Source organism: Mastigoproctus giganteus, chromosome 4, assembly GCF_048544385.1.
Source record: "Mastigoproctus giganteus isolate SK-2022 chromosome 4, ASM4854438v1, whole genome shotgun sequence".
Lineage (NCBI taxonomy): Eukaryota > Metazoa > Arthropoda > Arachnida > Uropygi > Thelyphonidae > Mastigoproctus > Mastigoproctus giganteus.
Genome location: NC_143578.1, coordinates 227,853,898 through 227,881,271, shown reverse-complemented (window position 1 = coordinate 227,881,271; position 27,374 = coordinate 227,853,898). Strand labels below are relative to the sequence as shown.

Genomic DNA, 27,374 nt, shown 5'->3' with positions numbered 1-27,374 from the left:
AGTTATTATAAAATGTTCATGTATATCTTTGAGCTGCCTATTTATTAATTTGATATTATATAGATTATCCTGTACGAATTTCAATTGATTATATTTGCATTATATTTCTCTTTGCGTTAATTTAATTATTTATTTATTTTTACCATATCCATCACATAGGGGGCACCACTTATTATTTTGACGACTATTACATTATGTCCTAGATACGGTCAAATGTAGTATGTATTATATATTTAATCTTATTTTAATCATTAAATTACGTTCTCTGCCGGGTCAACGATGATTAATATATGCTTACATTTATATTTTACTTATATTTCTTACCTTTGATTCTAATATTTCAAAATTTTTTCTTAATTAATTATCTTCATTCGATTTATTTATATTCGATTTATATTCGGCCTATACTGGTTTATATTTGGTTTAGATTTAAATTACTTAGCATATATTGATCATCACAGAAACAGAGAACTTCTTGTCGTTTTTTGCCTTCATTCTGGGTGGTTGGCCCCAGTTGAAGTCATCTAGATTGTCGGTAAAAAGCGATAATAATAATTTTTTTTTTTTTTTTTTTGCGTTTTCTTAAGTTTCTGATGGTATTCTTATTATTGGATTGATTTACTTTTCTAATAATATTTTTTATATATATATATATATATATATATAAAATAATAATAATAACATAATAATTATATGCTGTTTTGGAAGCACCTACATATAACTGGTAAAAATTTTACTGTATTTTATAGAAAATGTGAAAAAAAATAGCTGTCTATGACTAAGTTCGAAGAATCAGTTTGTTATTCTTATTACTGGATTTTTAGGAGCATCGGCGACTAAAACCATGTTGCACTGTGTATATTGTCTGTAAATTGCGTGTGTTCTGAAGTTGATTTTCTGTTTGCTGGACGAAAAACCAGAATTTCTGGGAGAAAAAAAACCATGCTACCCTTGCCTGAGACCAACTTAGCCAACATTGTGAAAAAGACCCATAAAAATTCTTCCCGTTCTTGACGGGATTCAAACTCAGGTTTTTTCCACCCAGTGTAGGGAGAACAGTGATTCTACCAACTGTGTTACTCATGAAGGCAATCATAGTTTGCTATGATAATCAATTTTCAAAAGAAAAGTAAAAGATTTAACAACTATTGGTCTGACAAATTTACCTATCACATTCTTTGACACATCAGGAAGCAATGAAGATTGCTTCCTGATGAAGATTGCTTCCTGGCAATTCAAGCAATGAAGATTGCTTCCTGGCAATTCAAGCCAGAAGAAAGTAACACAAACAGCTTTTCTGGAAATGTAAGGATAAGTTGCCCAGGATTATCAGCTTGCTGAGACTGCTTTGGATTGCTTACACAGAAGTTTATGATTCAAAGTTATTTTCCATGAAGAGTTCATAACTCATCATTTTGTTAAAACTTCTTTTGAGCAATGGACTAAATTTCAGCATGAGTCAGTATGCCACTCATCAGAGACTACTTGCTGTATCCAATTTGGGTAACTTTAAATTGTGCTCATATGGCTTTTGTTGGCACTTCTAACTACTTCTTTAAACATACTCTTCATAGATTTCCATTGTTTTGCCAGTCCAGTTAAACATTTACCCAAAAACAATCAAATGTGTATGCATATGCTACAAATCCTTTTTCACCTTGGAAGAATGCACTAATTAAAACTGTTTGAACCTGCCATTTCTTTTTTCACTTCTCTTTTGAAGTGAAAGAGTGTCTGCCAAATATTCATCCATTTTCAAAGGAATGAATGCAGTCCCTTTTTAGCAAATAAATTAATGAGATGATGACAATGACAGTTATTACCACCAAGTGTCCAATTTCTTCTCTTAATACCTTTGCCACTTCAGTTTATCAGCCTACCATAATGGGAATTATGAATACTAAGTGCCAGACAATTTTCTAAATGAATTTCAATACTTTCAGCTTGGTCAAAAGAATATGCCAAATATTGTATTAAAGTAATCACCTTCTAACACTGGCAGTGAGAGCAAGCTACTTTTGATTATTTATTTATTTATTTTGTTCCGAAAGAGCAAATACAATGGAATTTAGCTTGGAATCATTTTGGTTGCTATCATCTACACCAACTGAAAATGACATTTTTCAAAGCCATCAATACCTATCTCTTCTTTCCCTCTCTATCCAATTCCACCTTTGTATAAATAATTTTACTAACTGTTACATGTATAAGTAATCTTCAAACTGTAAATCTGTTATGTAAGTAAGTCTTTGAATTGTAATCCAGTGTTATTTACATTTGTTATATTAACTTTGATGTATGTATTGTGCAGGGTAGGTCACTCTTTCTTGCCAGTGTAATTTCTTTGATGACTAACGAACTAATACACCGATTTTTTTTTTAACAATGTTTACTGTTTTTTTCTTCCACATCAGTATTTTTTGCTAACAGGAAACACTTCTAGGAAATGCATTTGCATGAACAGCCTTGCTCACAAGAATGTGTCTATGATAAACAATGCAAATGAGAATAAAGTGTGGCATGCAGAAAGAAATGCGAAAATGGATGTAGCATTTCAAATGAGGATAATGATGTCATATGGTGCACTCAATGTCAATTATTTTCACTATTTATCATAATCCTCTGAGTTATGATGATTATTCAAGCACATTGCTCAGAAATGCTTCCTGATTGAAAAAATATGGACACAGAAGAGCAAAAACAGTATATATTACATGAAAACTGGATAGGAAGGGAAAGAATAGTGATGGCTTTGAAAAATGTGCCACTTTCAATTACTACTTAGCAAATTTATTACTACATTACCATATTTTAAATCACACTGCATTTCTTTTCCATCCCACTGAAAAACACTGTTAAATAAAATTTGGCTTTAAATCACACAAAGAAAATACAGTTTAATGTTGCATTATATCTAACATTATTTCATATGTTCCACATATTTCAAGTAACACCAACTAGCACATATGATGCCTAATTCATTAATTAGAAAGAAACAAAAAAGAAAAAGCAGGGTTAAGTTTGATGAATAACTGTATACACCTGACTCACATGAGATATGGTCTCAAAATATTTTTCATAAATGATCAAAATGTAATTGGCAAAAAAATGGCAAAAGCTATAAACAGTAAGATTTATGTATATTCGTTGAAATACCAATATTCAATATTTGGAACTACAATAATGCCTTTCCTCAGTTATCGTGGTATTACTTTATTTAACGTAATGCCAATACAATAAATGAATGTCAAAACAATAATACATTATAATATAATTATAAAACATTTAATACATAGAACATATTTCTAAATTAATGCAGAGCATTAATTTAGATTTATTGATTTCACCTGCATCATCACACACTACAGAGCTCATCCAGCATAGAATACTAAAGTAAAAGTTAATGAAAAATATATTGAAATAATTTATGGTAAAAATAATTATCATAATAAATGTTTATTGCTATGAACACTGGTGGAAATTTAACTGTCTCACAAAATAGGTTTATACTACATATGAAACATTTTGAGTAGTGGCTCAAAATGTTTTCAAAAGTGTTGCTTATGTCAATATTTATAAACACCATTTTTTCATATCAAATATCTTCTGGTGCTCTTGAATTTACTTACCTCTAACCATGATTTTCCAAGATAATTTCCATCTGTATGGGCAACAGTAATCAAAGTTTTTATTGTATCGATATTCTTGGCTTTCATTTCAGTAATGGGAGAGTTGGCAGTTAAAAGGGTGAAACGTGACAGTGCTTGAACATAGGCATCACGTTCTAACTGTAAACAGAAATTACAATTATCAATAAATTATAAGTTTTTAAAATTGAACGTTTAAATTACAAATAAATTTAATCAAACCAAATTTTACCAGATACCTCAGAATACAATTGAAATATCCTGAGTATCAGAATAATATACATTAACTTAAGGATTAGCAGTCTTCAGATGTAAATCCTTAGTTAATGTACTAGTCACAAATATACCTAAATCAATGGAAATATTAGTTTTAATTACTGGTTTTCAAAAGAAAAGTCCTCAGTTCCTAAATAAAAATTTAATGTTTCCTCTTACATAGATTCAGAAACACACTCAATAAAAATTTAATTGATAATATCATTAACTAGAGTGAAATATCTTTCGTTAAAAAAATTCATCATAAAAGTTCTGAATTTAGCATTAGCATTAGTAGAGGCATTTGATGCAAGAAAGCAAGCTTATGCAGCATCAGCCAAAAAAAAAAAAAAAAAACCACTTCCACTTCACCCCTCTCTTCGTTCGAAATACCTGTCCAGCTGAGCCTTAAACTTATTTAAGCTATCAACTTCCACGACAAGGGATGGAAGTCTGTTCCACCAACCAACCACCCGCTGGCTAAAGACAAATTTCCACACGTCTATCCTCCATCTGTCTTTCCTCAATTTGAATTTATGCCCTCTCAGGTGATTATTCTGAGCAAGAAGAAGAATCCCATCAGCATTGAGCATGGTCAAACCATTGAAGGCTTTATACACCTCTATCAGATCACCTCGCCGGTGCCTAGTCTCCAGACGCTGTAATTTGCAAAACTTAAGCCTTTCTTCGTAAGAGCAACCCTTTGTTCCATTCACTAACCTTGTTGCCTTTCTCTGTACTCGTTCCAGCAGCTCTACATCCTTCTTGAAATGAGGCCTCCAGACCTGTATACAGTACTCTAGGTGTGGCCTGACCATTGCCTTATACAAGGGAATAATCACCTCCTTATCTCTGCTAGAAAAATTCCTATATATCATTGACAATACACCATGAGCTACTCTTGCAGCCCATCTGCACTGCTCAGAGAACTTCATATCTGCCTGCACAACCACCCCCAGGTCCCTTTCATTTTCTACCACTGTCAGTGTAGTACCACAGAGTTGATACGTTGCTCTGGGGTTGCTGTTTCCCATATGTAGTACTTTACATTTGTCAATGTTAAACTTCATTTGCCACCTCTCAGCACATCTGCCCAACCTTTCTAGATCCTGTTGCAGCAGCATAGCGTCAGTAGTGTCCTTGACGACCCTGCCAACCTTTGTATCATCTGCAAACTTGGACATTAAGCTTGATATACCATCATCAATATCATTTATAAATACAGAAAGAAATAATGGACCCAACACTGAACCCTGAGGGACTCCACTAATAACATTAGTCCACGATGAGCAGTGTCCATTGATTACTACTCTGTCTTCTCCCCCTCAACCACCCCTTTATCCATAGCAGCAATTTGCCTCCAATACCACACTGCTCCAATTTGTGCAGCAGTCTTCCATGTGCAACAGTATCAAAAGCATTTCTAAGATCCAAGTATATAATATCAAAGTTATTCCCTGCATCCAGTTCTTTTGTGACTGCATCATAGTATCCAATCAAATTGGTCAGGCAAGACTTCCCCTTAACAAAACCATGTTGTGTCCTAGCCATAACTGAAGTCTTGTCTAGATGATCCTGCAGTGCTTCTTTAACCAGTGCCTCCATTAAATTTCCTGGAATAGAAGTTAAGCTCACAGGTCTATAATTACTTGTGTCAGCCTTTGATCCTCCTTTGTGAATTGGGGTCACATTTGCACATCTCCAGTCTGTGGGTACCTCCCCTGAGTCCAAGGAAGCTCTCATAATTATGGCTAAGGGCTTGCTTACTTCCTTTGCTGCCTCCTTTAATATAACTGGATAGATCCCATCCACCCCAGGTGCCTTTCTTGTGTTTATCTTTAACAATTTCTCCTCCACTTTACTCTCAGTTATTACAAGATTCTCTAGCTTACTGCCAGAGTTGAATACACCTCTGGCATTCCCCTCGTTGAATAACTCCTCATGTGTGAATGTCGATGCAAAATATTTATTTATTAGTTTGTTAGCTACCTGAGCAGGATCATCAACAGTTGACCCATCGATATCAAGTGGACCAATCTGATTCATCCCCTTCCTTCTAGAGTTTACATAAGTAAAGAACTCTTTGCTGTTTTTCTTTGCATCCCTTGCCAAAGATTTCTCATAATCTGCCTTCGCCTGCCTAACCTCCTTTGTAACTTGGTTACAGATCAACTTGTATCTATCATAGGCTTCTGTGTCACGTGTTAATTTGTATGTATCCCATGCATTTTTTTTTCTCTGCCATATGTCTCATTAGTTCATCTTTCATCCATTTAGGCCTAAACCTTGAACAATATTTCTTAGTTGGTATGTAAAGCCTAGTAGCTTCCAAGATAAGTTCTTTGAATGCTTCCCATTTTGAATTTGCTGTTGGTAACATCATCAGTTGGTCCCACTGTATAAAATTTAAATACTGTCTCAGTCCATCGTAGTCGCCTTTACGAAAGCAATAACCCTTCCCTTTACCCCTAATGGTAGTTACCTCTTTGAGTAAATCCCACTTCAGCACACTGTGATCACTTCCACCTAGTGGTTCATTTATCTGCAGATTCTTTAATGCATGAAGAATCACTACTGATAATCAAATCAAGAGTATTACTCCCTCTAGTTGCCTCCCGAACATGCTGATGTAGAAAACAATCATCCAATAAATCCACAAAATCCTTGTTAGTGTGTGAGTGACCAGCCCCAAAATTCCAGTCAATATCTGGGAAATTAAAATCCCCCATTATAAGACTCTGTGATTTACTGGCTCACTCTATTTCCCTGTACAGTTTCTTATTATACTCATCAGAGTCATTAGGCCTATAGCACACTCCTACTCTCAATTTTGATCTCCCAATGCTTATGTCACACCAAACTGACTCGACACTGCACTGTCCAGCAATGTCGACTGGCTTCACTTCCTTGGATCTTATGTGTTTCTTAACTAATAGCATAACCCCTCGTCCCTTCCTATCCTGTCTATCCTTTCTGTAGACGTTGTACTCCCAAATTCCAGTTCTGCATTCCTTATATCTGTGTGACACCACGTCTCTGAAATCCCAACAATATCTGCCTTTGATGTTTTGAGCAATACCTCAAATTCATCAAATTTATTTACTAAACTCCTAGCATTGGTGTACATGCAAGTATACATGCACCTGTTTCTATTCTTAGCTACCCTAACACATCCCATATACCCACCTATTTCAGGATGACTGCCATCTGTCCCTGAAACCCCCAACACCCCTCACTCCAGGTCACTACTTATTCTAATAGAAGTTGTGCAAGAATCACCTTCACCTATGCCTGTGGCTACTGTTAATCTATTAGTCCTTGTATCCCCCCCCCAAGCTATCAGTTTTCCAACCCACCTAACACTGCCTCGATAGCATCAGCAAATATTCTTGCACCCTTTCTATTTAAGTGTATCCCATCCCTGTAGAAGCAGTCTCTCCTGTTAACAAGTACAGTCCAGGCTGAAAAAAATTTAAGAATATTTATGCCTGTTTAATCAAAAAGGTATAAATTTATTAACTAATATTAAATAACTAAATTTTAACTTACTGTCATATGAAATATACATGTTATGCGTATTGCACATCTTATACCATCTAAACAGAGAGCAGCAATTTCTGGATCATCACAATCTTGTAATCCTACGCTGAAAGCTGCTAAAAATGGTGTCCATGCTAACTGTAAGGAAAGTAAATAAATAGATCAGCAATGTCATTGTCATTAGGAAGTACGTTAAAGATATTTCTTAAGATTCACAACACAAAACACTCACATCGACTTCATTAAAAGTGTCCGGAAACATTTTAACATGTTAATTTTTTAAATGAAATTTAAATTCTAAATCTTATGTAATGTACATAAGACAATTTTGACTCAAAAACTTTTATTTATTTTTGACTCAACCAATTTTGAATTTATTTTGACCCAAAGAGTAAGCAACAAAGTTCTGTCTGGAAGTCTACGTCATCACCAACACTGAAAAAAGAAGTCGTGGCTTCTGCAGGAAAGGTTATGGTCATCTCCTTTTTTGATATTCAAGGAATGGTTTACTAGAACGTTGTGCCACATCATACAACTGTCATGGGACCTTACTACATAACTGTACTGCATGCTTTGTGAGATCACATTTGTCACAAACCATCACAACTGCATGCAGGTGAGTAGATGCTGCATCATGACAATGCGAGCCCATACATTGCTCATACCGTCATCGAGTACTTAGCCTGCATTAATGTCAAATGTGTTCCTCATCTGCCCTACAGCTCTAACCTTACAGCTGCTTACAAAGAAGCAGCTGTAAAGACATTGGAGGTGATTCTCTCAAAAGCATGTCAAAAAATGGCTTCACCATGTTTTCGAAGAATGGCAGAAATATTGGAATTAGCACATTTCATCAAATGAGGCTATTTTTTTTTTTTTTTTGGTAGTTGTTGGCGCATCGGCTTCTGTGGTCATAGTGCACCTCCCAAGGTTTTTGCAGTACTTTGATCCAAGCCCGAGGCGGGAATCGAACCCGCGACCTTTGGGTTGCCAGGCAGGCATTTTACCCACCTGGCTAGCCCGGTCGGCTGAGGCTATTTTGAAAAGGACCATCAAAATATGGATCACTAATAAAAGTATGTTGTGAAAAAAAATAAAAAATAATGATCATTCTTTACTGAATAGCCCATATAATTTTTAGATAATAGAGTCTAAGGTTTCTCATCAACATTCTTCGCGTAATGACATCTAATGTTACTACTTTGAGTGCCTAAAACAAATTGATGGAGCTAACAGTCATATCCCACTTAGGTAGGAAGTGCATCAAACTTGAAAGTTCAATCACTCTGCAACAATCAATCTGCTGCTTGCAGCAGAAGAGGATTTACCCAAGGTTACTAACAGTTACCCAAAGTTACTAACAGTCCCAGCACCACGGTGTTGGGACTGTTAGTAACTGGGTATATCCCCCCCACATGCAGGGCATAAAAATACTATGCCTAGGTGTGAACCAAAGAGGGGTGAAGGTGTGACACCAACGCTGCATAGGGCAATGCAACACGATATGACAATACTAGGTGGGTAGATGACCCCATCACCAAATGAAATACCACCACATTACTTGATGGAAGCTTGAAGTGGCAAAAACAATGTTTAGTCTACAGAACAAAGTCATATCTCTCCATCTCCTCTCTCATGGAGTATAACCTATATCTTTCAAAGTTATCATAGATTAAGATCCAATTTTCCTAACACTTTGAATACACAGCTTTAATACAGATTTCACAGATGGCAGCTAAAACCAACTTACCAGTAACATTGTGAAGACATGTCAGGACATGCAAGAAATCACTCTGAATTGCTGCACTTGTAAACACAAGTGCTCTTTGCGACTAAAATATAATATTACAACAGACAGAGACCTACATCTCAATTTTCCGTATTAATGTAAGAGTGATCTATTAGTCGGGTGCTGAACTAGAAAGATTTTTAAAAGATGGGTCACTAATGACCCCTTGGGCATTAATGGGGAATGCATTATAGGTATCGAATTTTAATGATATACATTATAGGTATCGAATTTTAATGACTATGTACAAGACCACTATTCAGATGTTAGAAATCAGAATGTAACCACTATTCGGATGTTAGAAATCAGAATGTAACCACTATTTTGATATTAGAAATCAGCTTCAGATTTTGAGAAATGTATATAATGCTGGTTTTCCATTGGTGGAAAGATGGGAGAATTTTTTGTATTTCTCTGATTTCGCTGATAGCGTGTTCAGGAGACGAATATGCATTGTAACACCAAAGTGTTTATAAGGTTTTCTTGGCTCTGAGTTTCACTGAGTCTTTTATTGCAAGTTGTTTGTAAGAACTGTTGTTGAAAATTAAATCTTCTGTATATGAGAGGTTAATGGCTATGTCTTGCAGGAAAATAAGTGCTGTTAATGATACACATTATAGGTATCGAATTTTAATGACTATGTACAAGGTATGTACAAGACTAAAGGTATTAACTTTCAGGAAACTTTGTTCTAGAAGATAGTGTTAAAAACACTGTTTTCTTGTTATTGACATTTATTGTGAATTCTTTTAGATACAATATGACAGTTAATGTTACCTGCTAACTGCAGGTTGTAAACTTGTATATAATTTTAGACTTGTATACAACTTTCATTAATACTGTTTGGTTGCTAGCTTTGCAGCTCTATTCAAATATATCTAAGTATCTTTAGATTAGAATTTAAATGTAATAGAATATCTTTAAATGTTATAGAATATAGTAATAGATTATTTTAGAATGTGAAATTTTTGCTGACCTGTCTAGAACAGGACATTATCTAAGGAGGATGTCTGTGTGTGCTAGGTGCAGACTGAAGAAATTAGGTACAACTCAGCATCTTGATGACATCTATGAGAACTTGCAGTGTAGGGTAAATGCCCTCAAATAAATTAATATGAGAGGCCCATCAAGCTCTCAACTGCCAACTCAATGGCAGTGCTCACTCCTGTGCATCAGGCAACACAGCGGCAATCTCCAAGGAAGAATGCATTGGTCCCACAGGAAGTAGTTATTGTTGGTTACTCTACTGTCAGGGAGACGGAGAATATATTATGCAAAAAGTATAGGTGGAACAGGACCAGGGTATGTCTGCCAGGAGCAAATGTTGATGACACTGTAGAGCAGATATCATATTTTAAGGGCAAAAAAGGTGATATTGTTGTACACGTTGGCACTAATGACTTTAAGAGTAAAAGATCTGCAGATTTACTAAACAAGTACAGGTCAATGCTGAAAAAAAGTTGCAAGTTACTGTTAAATTTGAAAGTGTCTGCAATTCTGCCGAGACACAATAGGAGGAAGTATATGATGAGAGCCTTGTCAATCAATTCGGCCCTCATCAACATTCTTCGCTGCAGAGATTGCACAAGGTTCATGGGGTAGAATTTTTTTCAGCATGGTCTGTGCTTGCTAACAGGAGAGACTGCTACTACAGGGATGGGATACACTTAAATAGAAAGGGTGCAAAAATATTCACTGATGCTATTGAGGCAATGTTAGGCGGGTCGGAAAACAGAGAGAGAGAGATAATCTTTAATGCCCTTCATGGCCAAAAAGCCAGGGGTTAACTGCTAGTTTGGGGGGATTCACAGACTAAAAGATTAATGGTAGCTGCAGGCAGAAGCAAAAGTGATTCTTGCACTGCTTCTATTGTAATGATTGCTGGGGATTTCAAGAGCTGCTGGGAGTCATCCTGGAACAAGTAAATATATTAGGGTAACTAAGAGTAAGAACAAGTGCATGTATACTTGCATGTACAGTAATGCTATAAGTATAGTAAATAAAATTGATGAATTTGAAGTGCTCATCAAGACATTAAAGGCAGATACTGTTGGGATATCAGAGACATGGTGTCACACAGATATAAGCAGTGCAGAATTGGAATTTGAGGAATACAATGTGTACAGAAAGGATAGACAAAATAGGAAGGGAGGAGTGGTTATGCTGTTAGTTAAGAAACACATAATCTAAGGAAGTGCATCCAGTTGACACGGGTGAACAGTGCAATGCTGAATCTGTTTGATGTGACAAACACTGGGAACGGGATAATCAAGAGTAGGAGTATGTTATAGGCCTGATGATGCTGAGGAGTACAATGAACAGTTGTGCAGAGAAATAGAATGGCCCAGTAAATCAGAATGTCTTGTAATGGGCGACTTTAACTTTCCAGATATTGACTGGAACTTGTGGGTTGGTCAATCGCACGCTAGCAAGACTTTTGTGGAGATATTGGAGGATTTTCGACAGCAACATGTTTGCGGAGCAACCGGAGAGAGTAACAACCTTGATCTGATTATCAGCAGTGATGATGCAGGAATTAGGAATTTGCGGATAAAGGAACCACTAGGTGACAGTGATCACAGTGTACTGATGTGAGATTTACTTAAAGAAGTAACTACGATCAAGGGTAAAGGGAAGAGTTTTTGCTTATGTAAAGGTCACTACAGAGGTCACAGACAAATTTTAAATTCTTTAGTAGAGTGGGATCAACTGATGTTACCAACGGTGAATTCTAAATGGGAAGCCTTCGGGGACTTAATCTTGGAGGCTACTAGGCTTTTCATACCAACTAAGCAATACTGTTCAATGTTCGGGCCTAAATGGATGTCGGTGAATTAATGAGGCTCGTGGCAGAGAAGAAAAATGCATGGGATGCATATAAATTATCAGGCAACACAGAAGCCTATGACAAATATAAGCTAGTCTGTAATCAAGTCAAAAAGAATGTTAGGCAGGCGAAGGCAGATTACGAGAAATCTTTGGCAAACAAAAACAGCAAAGAGTTCTTTACTTGTGTAAACTCTAGAAGGAAGGGGATGAATCAGATTGGTCCACTTAACATAGATGGTTCAACTATTGATGATCGTGGCCAAGTAGCTGATAAACTGAATGATTATTTTGCATCTACATTCACCCATGAGGAGTTATTCGAGGAGGGGAATGCCAGACATTAATCAAACTGTAACAGTGAGCTAAGTGATTTTGTGATTGCTGAGAGCAAAGTGGAGGAGAAATTGTTGAAGTTAAACAAAAAAGGCAACTGGGGCAGATGAAACCTATCCAGTTATAATGGAGGCAGCAAGGGAAGTAAGCAAACCCTTAGCCATAATTATGAGAGTATCATTAGAGTCACGGAAGGTCCCCATGGAATGGAGATGTGCAAATGTATCCCCAATTCACAAAGGGAGTTCAAAGGGTGACACAAATAATTATAGACCTGTTAGTTTAACTTTTGTTCTGAGGAAAATAATGGAGCCTCTGGTTAAAGAGGTGATACAGGATCACCTAGACAAGACAGTAATAATAGTTCAGACACAGCATGGGTTTGTTAAGGGGAAGTCTCGTCTGACCAATCTGATTGATTACTACGATATGGTCACAAAGGAACTGGATGCTAAAAATAATTTTGATATCGTATACTTGGATTTCAGGAAAGCTTTTGATACTATTGCACATGGAAGACTGCTGCACAAATTGGAATGGTATGGCATTAAGGACAAGTTACTGCAACGAATAAAGGGATAGTTGAGTGGGAGACCGCAGAAAGTGGTAATAAATAGACACTGCTCTACGGAATCGGAATCATGGCATGTGATGCAAGAAAGCAAGCATATGAGCTTATGTAGCATTAGCCAAAAAAAAAAAAAAAAAATTTCACACAACCATTCCCTCTAAATGTTTGTCCAATTCCTCCTTGAATGAAGGGATCCTCTTGGTAAGAGGATCCCTTCATTCCACTCACCAATCTTGTTGCCCCTCTCTGTACACGTTCAAGCAAATCTACATCCTTCCTAAAATGAGGTATCCAGACTTGTACGCAGTACTCAAGGCGTGGCCTGACTATTGCCTGATACAAAGGGACAATCACCTCCTTTTCCCTGCTAGCAAAATTCCTGTATATCATTGACAAAACCACCTGACCTGCTCTGACCTGGTCTGCATTGCTCAGAAAACTTCATACCTGACTGCACAATTACTCCTAGGTCTTTTTCATTTTCTACCACCCTAAGTATAGTACCGCACTGTTGGTACGTTCCACTGGGGTTACTTCTACCCATATGCAGTACTTTGCGTAATAGTAATAGTGGCATGTGATGCAAGAAACCAAGTGTATGAGCTTATGTAGCATCAGCCAAAAAAAAAAAAAAAAAAAATTTCACTACTGTTATTAGGGTAATAACCCAGAGTTCAGTGCTGGGCCCATTGTTGTTTTGTGTATGCATTTATCAATGATAACGATGATAATGTCCAAGTTTGGAGATGATACAAAGGTTGGCAGAGTTATTAATGACACTAAAGACAGTATGCTACTGCAACAGGATCTAGAAAAGTTATTCAGATGGGCTGAGAAGTGGCAACTGAAGTTTAACATTGACAAATGCAAAGTACTGCATATGGGTAGCAGTAACCCAAGAGGAACGTACCAACTCTGTGGTACCACACTCAAGGAGATGGAGAATGAAAGACTTGGGGGTAATTGTGCAGTCAGGTATGAAGTTTTCTGGGTAGTGCAGACAGGCTGCCAGAGCAGGTCATGAAGTTTTGTCAATGATACACAGGAATTTTGCCAGCAGAGACAAGGAGGTGATTATCCCTTTGTATAATGCAATGGTCAGGCCACACCTTGAGTACTGTATACAGGTCTGGAGACTTCATTTTAAGAAGGATGTAGAGTTGCTAGAATGAGTACAGAGAAGGGCAACAAGATTGGCGAGAGGAACAAAGGGGTGCACTTATGAAGAAAGGCTTAAGTTCTGCAAGTTGTAGCAGCATCTGAAGGCACTTGCGAGGTGATCTGATTAAGATTATACAAGGCTTTGAATGGTTTGAGAAGGCTCAATGCTGATGGGATACTTCTGCTTGCTCAAACTAAGAACCTGAGGGGGCATAGATTCAAATTGAGGAAAGACAGTTGTAGAATAGATGTGCAGAAGTTTGCTTTTAGCCAACAGGTAGCTGATTGCTGGAATAGACTTCTATCTCTTGTTGTGGAAGTTGATAGCTTAAATAAATTTAAGGCTGAACTAGACAAACATCTGGAGTGACCAGATGGGGGAAATAGCAAGGGTTTTTTTTTTTTTTTTTTTTTGGCTGATGCTCTATGAGTTTGCTTTCTTCCATCATATGCCTCAACTAATAGTAGTAGTAGTAGTAGTAGTAGTGGCACATGATGCAAGAAAGCAAGTGTAGGAGCTTATGCAGCATCAGCCAAAAAAAAAAAAAAAAAAAAAAAATCATCACACCATTCCCTCCAAATGCCTGTCCAGTTCCTCCTTAAATTTATTTAACCTATCAACTTCCACAACGACAGATGGAAGTTTGTTCCAGCAATTAACCACCCGCTGGCTAAAGGCAAATTTCTGCACATCTATTCTACATCTGTCCTTTCTTAATTTGAACTTATGTCCCCGTAGGTTCGTAATCTGAACAAGTGGAAGGATCCCATCAGAATTCAGCGTGCTCAACCCATTCAAGGCCTTATAGACCTCAATCAGATCACCGCGCAGGTGCCTAGTCTCCAGCCACTGCAATTTGCAGAACTTAAGCCTCTCTTGGTAAGAGAATCCTTTCATTCCCCTCACCAATCGTGTTGCTCTTCTCTGTACACGCTCAAGCAAATCTACATCCTTCCTAAAATGAGGCCTCCAGACCTGTACGCAGTACTCAAGGCGTGGCCTGACCATTGCCTTATACAGAGGGACAATCACCTCCTTTTCCCTGCTAGCAAAATTCCTATATATCATTGACAAAACCCCATGACCTGCCCTAGCAGCCTGTCTGCATTGCTCAGAACACTTCATATCTGACTGCACAATTACTCCCAGGTCTTTTTCATTTTCTACCACCTTAAGTGTAGTACCACACAGTTGGTACGTTTCTCTGGGGTTACTTCTACCCATATGCAGTACTTTGCATTTGTCAAGGTTGAACTTCAGTTGCCACTTCTTAGCCCATCTGCCCAAATTATCTAGATCCTGTTGCAGTAGCACACTGCCATTACTGTCATTAACAACCCTGCCAACCTTTGTGTCATCTGCAAACTTCGACATTAAGCCTGATATACCTTCATCAATATCATTGATAAATACACAAAACAACAGTGGACCCAACACCGAACCCTGTGGGACTCCACTAATAACATTAGTCCATGAAGAGCAGCACCCATTGATTACCACCCTCTGTCTTCTCCCACTTAACCATCCTTTTATCCATTGTAGCAACTTACCCTTAATACCATTCTGCTCCAATTTGTACAGTAGTCTTCCATGCGCAACAGTGTCAAAAGCTTTCCTGAAATCCAAGTATATGATATCAAAATTATTTTTCGCATCCAGTTCCTTTGTGACCACATCATAATAACCAATCAAATTTGTCAGACAAGACTTTCCCTTAACAAACCCATGCTGTGTTTGAATTATTGCTGCAGTCTTGTCTAGATGATCCTGCAATGCATCTTTAACCAGTGACTCCATTATTTTACCTGGAACAGAAGTTAAACTAACTGGTCTGTAATTACTCGTGTCACCCTTCGATCCACCTTTGTGAATTGGGGACACATTTGCACATCTCCAGTCCGTGGGAACCTCCCCTGAGTCCAAGGATGCTCTCATAATTATGGCTAAGGGTTTGCTTAGTTGCTTTGCCGCCTCCTTTAAAATAACTGGATAGATCCCATCCACCCCAGGTGCCTTTCTTATGTTTAACTTCAACAATTTCTCCTCCACTTTGCTCTCAGTTATTACAAAATCATTAAGCACACTGCTACAATTTGATAACCTTCTTCCATTTTCAAACTGTAATAATTCCTCACGTGTGAATGTAGATGCAAAATACTCATTCAGTTTGTTTGCTATCTGAGCAGGATCATCAACAGTCGAACCATCGATGTCAAGTGGACCAATCATATTCATCCCCTTCCTTTTAGAGTTTATATAAGTAAAGAAATCCTTGCTGTTTTTCTTAGCATCCTTTGCCAAAGATTTCTCGTAATCCGCCTTCGCCTGCCGAACCTCCTTTGTGACCTGATTACAGACTAGCTTATATCTGCCACAGGCTTCTGCGTCACCTGATAATTTATATGCATCCCATGCATTTTTCTTCTCTGTCACGAGTCTCATTAGTGAACTATTAATGCTAATAGTTCACTATATACTATTGTAAACTTTTCTCTTTATTCCAGGGGATGTCTATTTCTTCTTCCCCTTATCGTCTATCCAACTTTCCCTTCCCTTTCCTTCCAATCCCCATACTTCTCATTCTTATGTACACTCCCTTTCCCTAAACATCTTGGGGCTCCCAGGCTTGCCTGATAGCCTCAGTAAGTGTCTTTGGTAAAAAGTTGTCCGTGGCACGCCTCCTTTTGGTCTAGGTTGGGGGTCGGGGGGGAGGGGACCGGGTGTCCCCTGGCTGTGAAGTTGCTAGGTACCAGCACTCAACACTCAAAATACCACCACACGTACTTACACACCTACATACAAACACTTGATGGCTTTGGCTTTTTGCCTTTTCAGATGCTACAGCAGTATAAGGAGAAACGCTGGAGACCACAATTAAAACAAGCACACCTTGACACCTTGTTGAACACCGCACGAACTACTAGCTCTAGGTAGTTCAGTTTCAACATTACTTATTAAGTTGTTTGGATCTAACTACATAATAAAAGGAACTGTTGGGTATTTATTTTGGCCTATGGCGCTGTGAAAAAATTACTGAGACACTAGGGGTGCTGTAAAAAAAAATTACTGAGACACTAAGGGTGCCACGAACAGAGAAAGTTTGGGAACCTCTGCTATAGTACATAAATACTACTACACTGATTGGTTTTTGAGTATGATATCACACAATACACTGAAGGGTTGCATCGTCTGGCGAAGCCCATCTCCACATAACAAACAGAAAACATGAAAAAAAATATTCTGCACCATACCAAGCGCAATTGGCAGGCAATGGTAAAGATGAACTTAACCCCAATGTTCTTGAGGGGGGGTGGGGACAACACCCTCTCTTTGGATGTGGGATAAAATTACTTCCACCTAACCCACTGGTGGAGGACAAGCTCTTGTACTATCTTGTTTCCCATCTCCATGTCTCCTCTACTTACTAACATCCTTACTTTGGGTGTGGGATGAAAATTTTTTCTCTTTTTCCACTTCCATGGAGATATTTCTCCCTACAGTGTTCATCATCCACCTCCGTACTTTGGTGCTAGGCCACAAGCTGCAAGTTCTTGGGCTCCGGTATGCAAGCATACCTGAACACACACACACACACACACACACACACACACACACACACACACACACACACACACCACAGCCTCTTACATGATATGGTCCCAGAAAAATTGTCAATTTTATTTCTACACAATACCTGCTGGATTTCATTAGCCACAGATCCCAACCTCTGTACATTAATTTGCACAATGGTTAATTTCTCAATATTTTTAGTTTACAATACAGATTATAACCCAATACAGATTAGATGAATTACTTAGATGGTTTGGATACATTATTTTCCATAAAGAGTTTATTCATTCTTTTATTTCATTATTTTAAGCACTCTTTGATATTGAGGCCAGCTTTTATCCCTTACAGAGTGATCTGCTCATATTTTGCACAGACTGTAATATAATGGTACTGCCTTCCCCATCTACTTCAGAGGGATCAATAAGTCTCTCAACATACTAAACACAACTGTACCCCACCATCCACTTGGATGTATATTGGCTGGTCATATCCTGCCTTCTATTCCCTGCCACTCGGTCAACCTTTGGATTTTCCTGGAAAACCAAAGTTGTTTGTGTGTGTTTTTTTTTGGGAGTTTCCTCAATTTTTCTTCCTGTCTTTTCTCCCACTATGACCACCCCACCATTATCATCCATTCAGTTTGACTTCAATACCCAAGGTCCCTCTGTTATCTGACTTTCAACTTCTAAAACTTCCTCTCCCGTTTCCAAGCTAGCTTTTTTCAGTGGGTGGACTAAGAGTAGCCCAGAAACACAACACTACAGAATATAAATATATAGTACCTCTGCACTCTGGTCCTTGGCCAGCTCAGATGGGCTGACATGAAACTGAGGAGTCATGTGGTTTTTGATGTGAAAACATCTTTGGCGGTACCTACTAAATTTTGGACAGAAGTAAAACTAATTTGTCACAATTTTGTGACAGGGAAATGATGTCGCAAACAAGGGAAATGACGTCATTTCCTCAATCTTTCTTCCTGTTTTGAAGAAATGAATATTTGAAGCACCTTTCATGTAACAAGGCATGAATCATCTTCTTCTTCTTCTTCTGGCATTATAACCCAGGGTGGCTCTTAGCTTTCTCAACGATGTTTCACCAGTAAGTCCGCCCACAAGTCAAACTTTTCCAACTTCTTATTCTCATAATCTTTAAATACTCATCTACGTCATCCATCCATCTTTTCCGCGGTCTTCCTCTTGCCCTCCTAGCGGTAGGTTTCCATTTCATTATACTTTTAGATGTTCTGCTGTCATCCATTCAACATGTCATGAATAGTACTTTAAACTGACATGTCTGTCATTTATTCGGTGTTTTTTTTTGTAACACGTGAATGTATGTTTGTGAGTTTGAAGCTTGTTGATCATTATGATGACGTCTTCTTTGTTCTCAACCAAAGGATCTTTGACAGCATTATTTAGCCACAGCAAAATGTGCATGTGTGGACTACCACGATGTTGAAATTCTGTGCTTGAAAAAGTTGACCACGTAAAATTCACCAAACGGACTATAACGTTTCGACGGCAATGTTTATAATTACACCCACAATCTTCTTGAAGTATATCGCATAAGGTACAGCATCTTTGTTCGCCTTCTGCACGAAGTCCATGTCGCTCGCATCATCCTCGCTAATATCACACCCCTTATTCTGTAATTTGTAAAATAGCTGAAGCAAGTGCGGTCAATCGATTTCTTTGGCACTCAGGGTTAAGAACATTGTAGGTTTACTTAGCTATCTAATCATAGCAAATACATTCCATTTACATTGGGACTGTTAGTAGGTCGAGTTTGGAATTATCCTCAGGAAGTCCAAATTTTTTCCGATACAGCTGTTAATGTATTCTTTGGATAGAACTTGCTCGTGGGTCAGTTTTGTATCTTTACCTATGTATTTGAAAGCCACTGTCAAAGAGTCTTTCATTCTCGATTTCATTACCTTCACTGCTACATAAAGATGATATGCAGTAACACTGCATCAGTCAGATCATCTGAACTCGCTTGCCATCACGAACGGAGTCATGTGTAAATTCTCTCTGAATGTTCTGAATTGGCCAAGATAAATACTGGGAAAAGACAGTTTGTCTTTTCCCAGCATTTATCTTGGCCATCTCCAGTCCATGGCTTTTTATTATGTTAAGGGGGGGTGGTGCGAATCAAAATGTAGGTAATTGCCAGTATGGGTATTTTTTCTAAAAATTCTTGTTCCTAATTTGGTGTCATTCCTATATATGGTGAGGTTCAGAAAATTAATAATTAAATAATCACCCAAAATAAATGGAGATTAATACACCAAAGCAATTCAATTCTTAATTCTAGATTTAAATTCCAACCCAACATAAATAAACAACAGTTAACATAAATAAACAACAAAAAATACGTAATAATCCAAATATTATAGTTCATAAAGCAAACAAAGGCGACACCATAGTAATAATTAATAAAAATAAATACATAGAAAAAATGGAATTGATACTCTGCGACTCAGAAACATATAAACTAGACAATACATATAATTTCTAAACATAATAACAAACTAGACATCATTCTATGAAAATCAAGGTCAAACAATGAAATCAACCTAAACATCTTACAACAAATTGGCATCCGGAACAACATTTTACCGCATATAGTAGTAGTAGTATTGGCATGTGATGCAAGAAAGCAAGTGTATGAGCTTATGCAGCATCAGCCAAAAAAAAAAAAAAAAACACACCATTCCCTCCAAATGCCTGTCCAGTTCCTCCTTAAATTTATTCAACCTATCAACTTCCACAATGACAGATGGAAGTTTGTTCCAGCAATTAACCATCCGTTGGCTAAAGGCAAATTTCCGCACATCTATCCTTTCTTAATTTGAATTTATGCCCCCTTAGGTTCGTAATCTGAACAAGTGGAAGGATCCCATCAGAATTCAGCGTGCTCAACCCATTTAGGGCCTTATACACCTCAATCAGATAACCGCGTAGATGCCTAGTCTCCAGCCACTGCAATTTGCAGAACTTAAGCCTCTCTTGGTAAGAGGATCCCTTCATTCCCCTCACCAATCTTGTTGCCCTTCTCTGTACACGTTCAAGTAAATCTACATCCTTCCTAAAATGAGGCCTCCAGACCTGTACGCAGTACTCAAGGCATGGCCTGACCATTGCCTTATACAGAAGGACAATCACCTCCTTCTCCCTGCTAGCAAAATTCCTATATATCATTGACAAAACCCCATGACCTGCCCTGGCAGTCTGTCTGCATTGCTCAGAAAACTTCATATCTGACTGCACAATTACTCCCAGGTCTTTTTCATTTTCTACCACCTTAAGTGTAGTACCACACAGTTGGTACGTTTCTCTGGGGTTACTTCTACCCATATGCAGTACTTTGCATTTGCCAAGATTAAACTTCAGTTGCCACTTCTTAGCCCATCTGCCCAAATTATCTAGATGCTGTTGCAGTAGCACACTGCCATTACTGCCATTAACAACCCTGCCAACCTTTGTATCATCTGCAAACTTCGACATTAAGCCTGATACACCATCAATATCATTGATAAATATACAAAACAACAGTGGACCCAACACCAAACCCTGTGGGACTCCACTAATAACATTAGTCCACGAAGAGCAGCACCCATTAATTACCACCCTCTGTCTTCTCCCACTTAACCATCCTTTTATCCATTGTAGCAACTTACCCTTAATACCATTCTGCTCCAATTTGCACAATAGTCTTCCATGCGCAACAGTGTCAAAAGCTTTCCTGAAATCCAAATATATGATATCAAAATTATTTTTTGCATCCAGTTCCTTTGTAACCACATTATAATATCCTATCAAATTTGTCAGACAAGACTTTCCCTTAACAAACCCATGCTGTGTCTGAATTATTGCTGCAGTCTTGTCTAGATGATCCTGCAATGCATCTTTAACCAGTGACTCCATTATTTTACCCGGAACAGAAGTTAAACTAACTGGTCTGTAATTACTTGCGTCACCCTTCGATCCCCTTTTGTGAATTGGGTATACATTTGCACATCTCCAGTCCATGGGAACCTCCCCTGAGTTCAAGGATGCTCTCATAATTATGGCTAAGGGTTTGCTTAGTTGCTTTGCCGTCTCCTTTCATATAACTGGATAGATCCCATCAACCCCAGGTGCTTTTCTTATGTTTAACTTCAACAATTTCTCCTCCACTTTGCTCTCAGTTATTACAAAATCATTAAGTATCCTGCTACAATTTGATAACCTTCTGCCATTTTCAAACCTTAATAATTCCTCACGTGTGAATGTAGATGCAAAATACTCATTCAGTTTGTTTGGTATCTGAGCAGGATCATCAACAGTCGAACCATCGATGTCAAGTGGACCAATCAGATTCATCCCCTTTCTTTTAGAGTTTACATAAGTAAAGAAATCCTTGCTGTTTTTCTTAGCATCTTTTGCCAAGGATTTCTCGTAATCTGCCTTCGCCTGCCTAACCTCTTTTGTGACCTGATTACAGACTAGCTTAATATCTGCGATAGGCTTCTGAGTCGCTTGATAATTTATATGCATCCGATGCATTTTTCTTCTCTGTTATGAGTCTCATTAGTTCATTAGATAACCATTTTTGCCTAAACCTTGAACAATATTTCTTAATAGGTATGAAACTTTTAGTAGCTTTCACGATTAATTCCTTGAATGCTTCCCACTTAGAATTTACTGTTGGTAACATCGTCAGTTGATTCCCACTGTACAGAATTTAAAAACTGTCAGAGACCACTGTACTCACCCTTACGGAAGCAAAAAACCCTTTCCTTTACCCCTGATGGTAATTAAATCTTTAAGTAAATCCCACATCAGTACATTGTGATCACTGCCACCTAGTGGTTCCTTTATCTGCAAATTCTTAATACACGAATGATCACTGCTGATAACCAGATCAAGAGTATTATTTTCTCTGGTTGCCTCTCGAACATGCTGCTGCAGAAAACAATCATCCAATAAATCCGCAAAAGTCTGACTAGTGTGTGAGTGACCAACCCACAAGTTCCAGTCAATATCTGGGAAGTTAAAATCCTCCATTATAAGACATTCCGATTTACTAGCCCACTCTATTTCTCTGTACAATTGTTCATTGTACTCATTCAAGTCATTAGGCCTATAACACACTCCTACTCTTATTTTTGCTTTCGCAGTGCTTATGTCACACCAAACTGACTCAACAGTGCACTGTTCATCTATATCAAATGGATGCACTTCTTTTGATTTTGTTTTTCTTAATTAACATTTCTCTGTTTCTATCCTGTCTATCCTTTCTGTACACATTGTACTCTACAAATTCCAGTTCAGCATTCCTTATATCTGTGTGACACCATGTCTCTGCTATCCCAACAATATCCGCCTTTGATGTCTTGACCAACACTTCAAATTCATCAACTATACTTCTAGCATTGGTATACATGCAAGCATACATGCTCCTATTCCTAGTTACCCTAACACATCCCATATACCCACCTATTTCAGGATGACTGCCATCTGTCCCTGAAACCCCCAACACCCCTCACTCCAGGTCACTACTTATTCTAATAGAAGTTGTGCAAGAATCACCTTCACCTATGCCTGTGGCTACTGTTAATCTATTAGTCCTTGTATCCCCCCCCCCAAGCTATCAGTTTTCCAAACCACCTAACACTGCCTCGATAGCATCAGCAAATATTCTTGCACCCTTTCTATTTAAGTGTATCCCATCCCTGTAGAAGCAGTCTCTCCTGTTAACAAGTACAGTCCAGGCCAAAAAAAATTCTATCCCTTGAGCCTTGCACAATCTTTCCAGGGCCGAATTGATCGACAAGGCTCTCATCATATACTCCCTTCTATCGTGTCTGGGCAGAATTGCAGACACTTGCAAATTCAACCCTAATTCTCGGCTTTTGTTCAACAGTGACCTGTACTTGTTAAGTAATTCTGCCGGTCTCCTACTCTTAATATCATTAGTGCCAACGTGTACAACTATATCACCTTTTGTGCCCTTAAAAGATGATATCCGCTCTACAACAACCTCAACCTTTGCCCCTGGCAGACATACCCTGTTCCTGTTCCACCTATTCTTTTTACAAAGCATGTTTCCCGTTTCCCTGACAATAGAGTCACCAACAACTACTAGTTCCTGTGGGACCAGCGCATTCTGCCTTGGGGGTTGCCGCTGTGTTGCGTGATGACCAAGTGCAAGCTCTGGCATTGATGTGCACAGCTGAGAGCCTGATGGGCCCCTCAATTTAGATCTTTCGATGGCATCCACCCTGTCCTTCAAACTCTCATATAGGCCCATAACAATGCTGAGTTGTCGCCTGCTTTCCTTACACTCCTTACATCGCACACACACACACACACACAAAGACATCCCCCGTGGCAATATCATGTTCTGTTCCAGAGAGTTCGGCAAACATTTCACAAGTTGCGCATTTTTTTTAGGCTGTGATGCGTTGGAGAATCGCCCACCCTGCCCTCAGTTCTCCCCGAGTCACAGCACTCCAGACAATTTGTGCCCGTTGCTTTGCTGCTCTAGTTTGGGGCATGATACTTTAAATTAATAAGATCAATAATTTGTAATAAGTTTGGAATTATCAAACTTCATAAACCCAACCACCCAATATGACCTATAATATCTTTCAGTAAATCAGCCTTCACTAATTTATCTTCTTTCATAGTTAAAATCATCTCCCCCCTCACCAGATTCTCGAAATGCAAAGTAAACAATACCTCCCAAACATTTGATAAAATAAAACATATTACAATAACCAACAACGACATAATAGCATCGTTCGATGTAGTCTCATTGTACACTAATGTACATTTACCTTCAACATTACAAACTTTACATAACTTCTTAACAGACGATAATACCTTACCCAATCACACTTCCCTTTCAATTAATAGTGTTCTAGAACTTGCAACCTTTTTAGTAGATGCTAAATATTTTCGATTTCTCAATCAGATATACCAGCAAATATACGGATTACCTATGGGATTGGGGATCTCAGCTCCCCCTTTCTGAAATTTACCTAGCTTCAATAGAAAACTATGTACTACAACCATACCCCCCATATATAAAATTATTTATAAGATATGCAGATGACATTCTTTTAATAGGACCAAAATCCACAATAGACGATCTTTTCATTAAATTCAATTCAGTACACAATAGATTAAAATACACCCTAGAACTTGAAGAAAACGGACAAATTAATTTTCTGAACCTCACCATATATAGGAATGACACCAAATTAGGAACAAGAATTTTTAGAAAAAATACCCATACCGGCAAGTACCTACATTTTGATTTTCACCACTCCCTTAACAAAAAAAAAAAAAAGCCGTTCTTTATAATCAGATTTACAATGCTATAAAATACAGTTCTACACAAAACGATCTCAATCAGGAACTTCAATATCTTACAACAAAATTCATATCTAGAAGGTATCCTACTCAATTAATTCACCGACAACTAATATTATATTATTAACAATCCACCCAAACACACCTCTAATAATAATCTATGTATTATCCTCCATACCAGAGTAATTTTTACAATCAGTTCTGCCGCATATTCAAAGGTACCGACATCACCCTCACATTCTCAACTTATAATAAACTTGGCTCATTATTTAATTCATACAAATACACACAAAAATATCATATCAGCGATATGAACAATATTATTTACCTAACAAAATGTCAACCTAACTGCAATGCATGTTATATTGGTAGCACAACTTCAAAATATGGTTCTATTAAAACATCAAACACACGTGCATACTACCACTACAATAGTTTTAAGACAGGCTAAACCAACACTAAACTAGCATCACATGTTCAATCTCACAATCACACCCCCTTAGTAGACTCAGCCATTCCCATTATTAAACTAAAATCCAGTTTTAAAATCTTCCAATATGAAGCCCTAGTCATAGAATGGTTCCGCTGCCATTCCAATCTCCAAGTATTAAATATCAAACTACCTTACAACATTGCACTGGCTTGGAATCTCATGCACCTGAGATTTCCACATGTAACCAGGAGCATCACGGGAACTTAGCTTTCTTAAATACACACGTTCACTCTCAACCCATCATTGCCAACTGAAGACGTGGATAACGAAAGCCACTTGTTATGGCTACTGACCTCCAGTATTAACCATTTATTTTCAACTTTAATATTGACAACCAAGGACGAAGATGTGCACTTCTACTTCCTTACGCATATTTTAACTTCTGTTTTTAAACCCCAACTTACTTACTCCTAATTTAAATTAAAATTATCATCCACCCTATTCAAACATTAATTGCAGATTATAAAAAAAAGGTCAGTACCATAATAAATTAAGCTATGCTATCATATTAAGTCAATACTGATGAGGAAATGTCATGCTTAGCTTACTGTCTAAGTTTGCAGATGATACAAAGGTTGGCAGCAGGGGGAGGAAGTAACTACTGCAACAAAATGCAGATGAGCTAAGAAGTGGTAATAGAGGTTTAACATCGATACATGCAAGATACTAAGATATGGATAGCAGTAATCCTAGAATAAAATACCAACCGTGTGGTACTGGAGAATGAAAATGACTTGGGGGTGACTGTGCAGTCAGACATTTTTTTTTTTTTTTTTTTTTTTTGTTATTTGGAGCATTAGCAACTAAGGCCATATTGCTCCGGGGATATGCGGCGGTCATTCCCTGGCAGTCAGACATGAAGTTGTCTATGTAACATAGAGAGGCTACCAGGACAGATCATGTGGTTCTATCAACAATATAGAGGAATTTTTCCAGCACAGGCAAAGGAGGTGCTTATTCCATTGCCTAAAACAGTAACCATTGCATTACTTTTTTTAAGGACAACACACATAAGGGATCAAACTCCAAAAGGATGGTTGCAGGATAGAGGCCTGAAAACTGGCTTCTGGCTAGAGAGTAAACTTGAATCTGGTGTCATAGAAGTGGGCAGTGTGAATAAATTTAAAGAAGAATTAGCCAAATTATTAGAGCAGATGGATAGATGAGGTGGGTAGTTCTCCTCTCTCTTTTTTTGCTGATGCTGTATAAGCTTGCTTTCTTGCATCATTTGTTGTTACTGATACTTGATGCATACTGGATGAAACTGAGTCATGGAAGAAATGCATAGATACCCTATAGAGAAATAAATCTGGAAATAAGTCAAGGATCCAAGTATCTAATGACCATCCTGTTCGCATCTCAGAACAGAATGGTCAAGTGCATACTACTCTGTTTCAAAGGAATTCGGTATTACTGGATTCCTTTGAAACAGAGTAGGAGGGGCTCTATTTTCAGGAGAACAGGCAATGTTTTTTGTAATAATGATTGGGCTAGAGCCAAGGTTTGTCTGCCAGAAGCTAAAATTGATGTTATTATCAAAGGGTAAAGAGGTAAAGAGGTAAAAGAGGTAAAGGTATTATTCATGTGAGAATTAACGATGTTAAATGCATATGAAGTAATAAATTTAAATTAATTGATAATATAACAGGATACATGCAATGGCATGCTGAGAAAATGCCTCAAATTAGGGTAATATATTCGTGTCTGTGATTCTGCCCAAGCATGGTATGCTAAAAATCTTATGGATTAACTCAAGTCTCCAGATCAGCAAGGCTTTTGAAAGGAAATTTTAATCAGTATGTGCCACTTCCTCTAAGTAGGCAG

General features: G+C 37.8%; 1 protein-coding gene across 2 annotated transcripts in view; it reads right to left on the bottom strand.

The window, feature by feature from the left end:
• The window catches only part of Sec71 (ADP ribosylation factor guanine nucleotide exchange factor Sec71), a 508,300-nt gene that overhangs the window by 289,247 nt on the left and 191,679 nt on the right, over window positions 1-27,374 (bottom strand). For both annotated transcript variants that reach the window (XM_090371201.1, XM_090371202.1), the window contains exons 20-21: window positions 7,452-7,580; window positions 3,630-3,788 (exon numbers count right to left, since the gene is read on the bottom strand). In XM_090371201.1, the coding sequence (XP_090227327.1) occupies window positions 3,630-3,788; window positions 7,452-7,580 (288 nt within the window). The remainder of the gene's footprint in view (window positions 1-3,629; window positions 3,789-7,451; window positions 7,581-27,374) is intronic.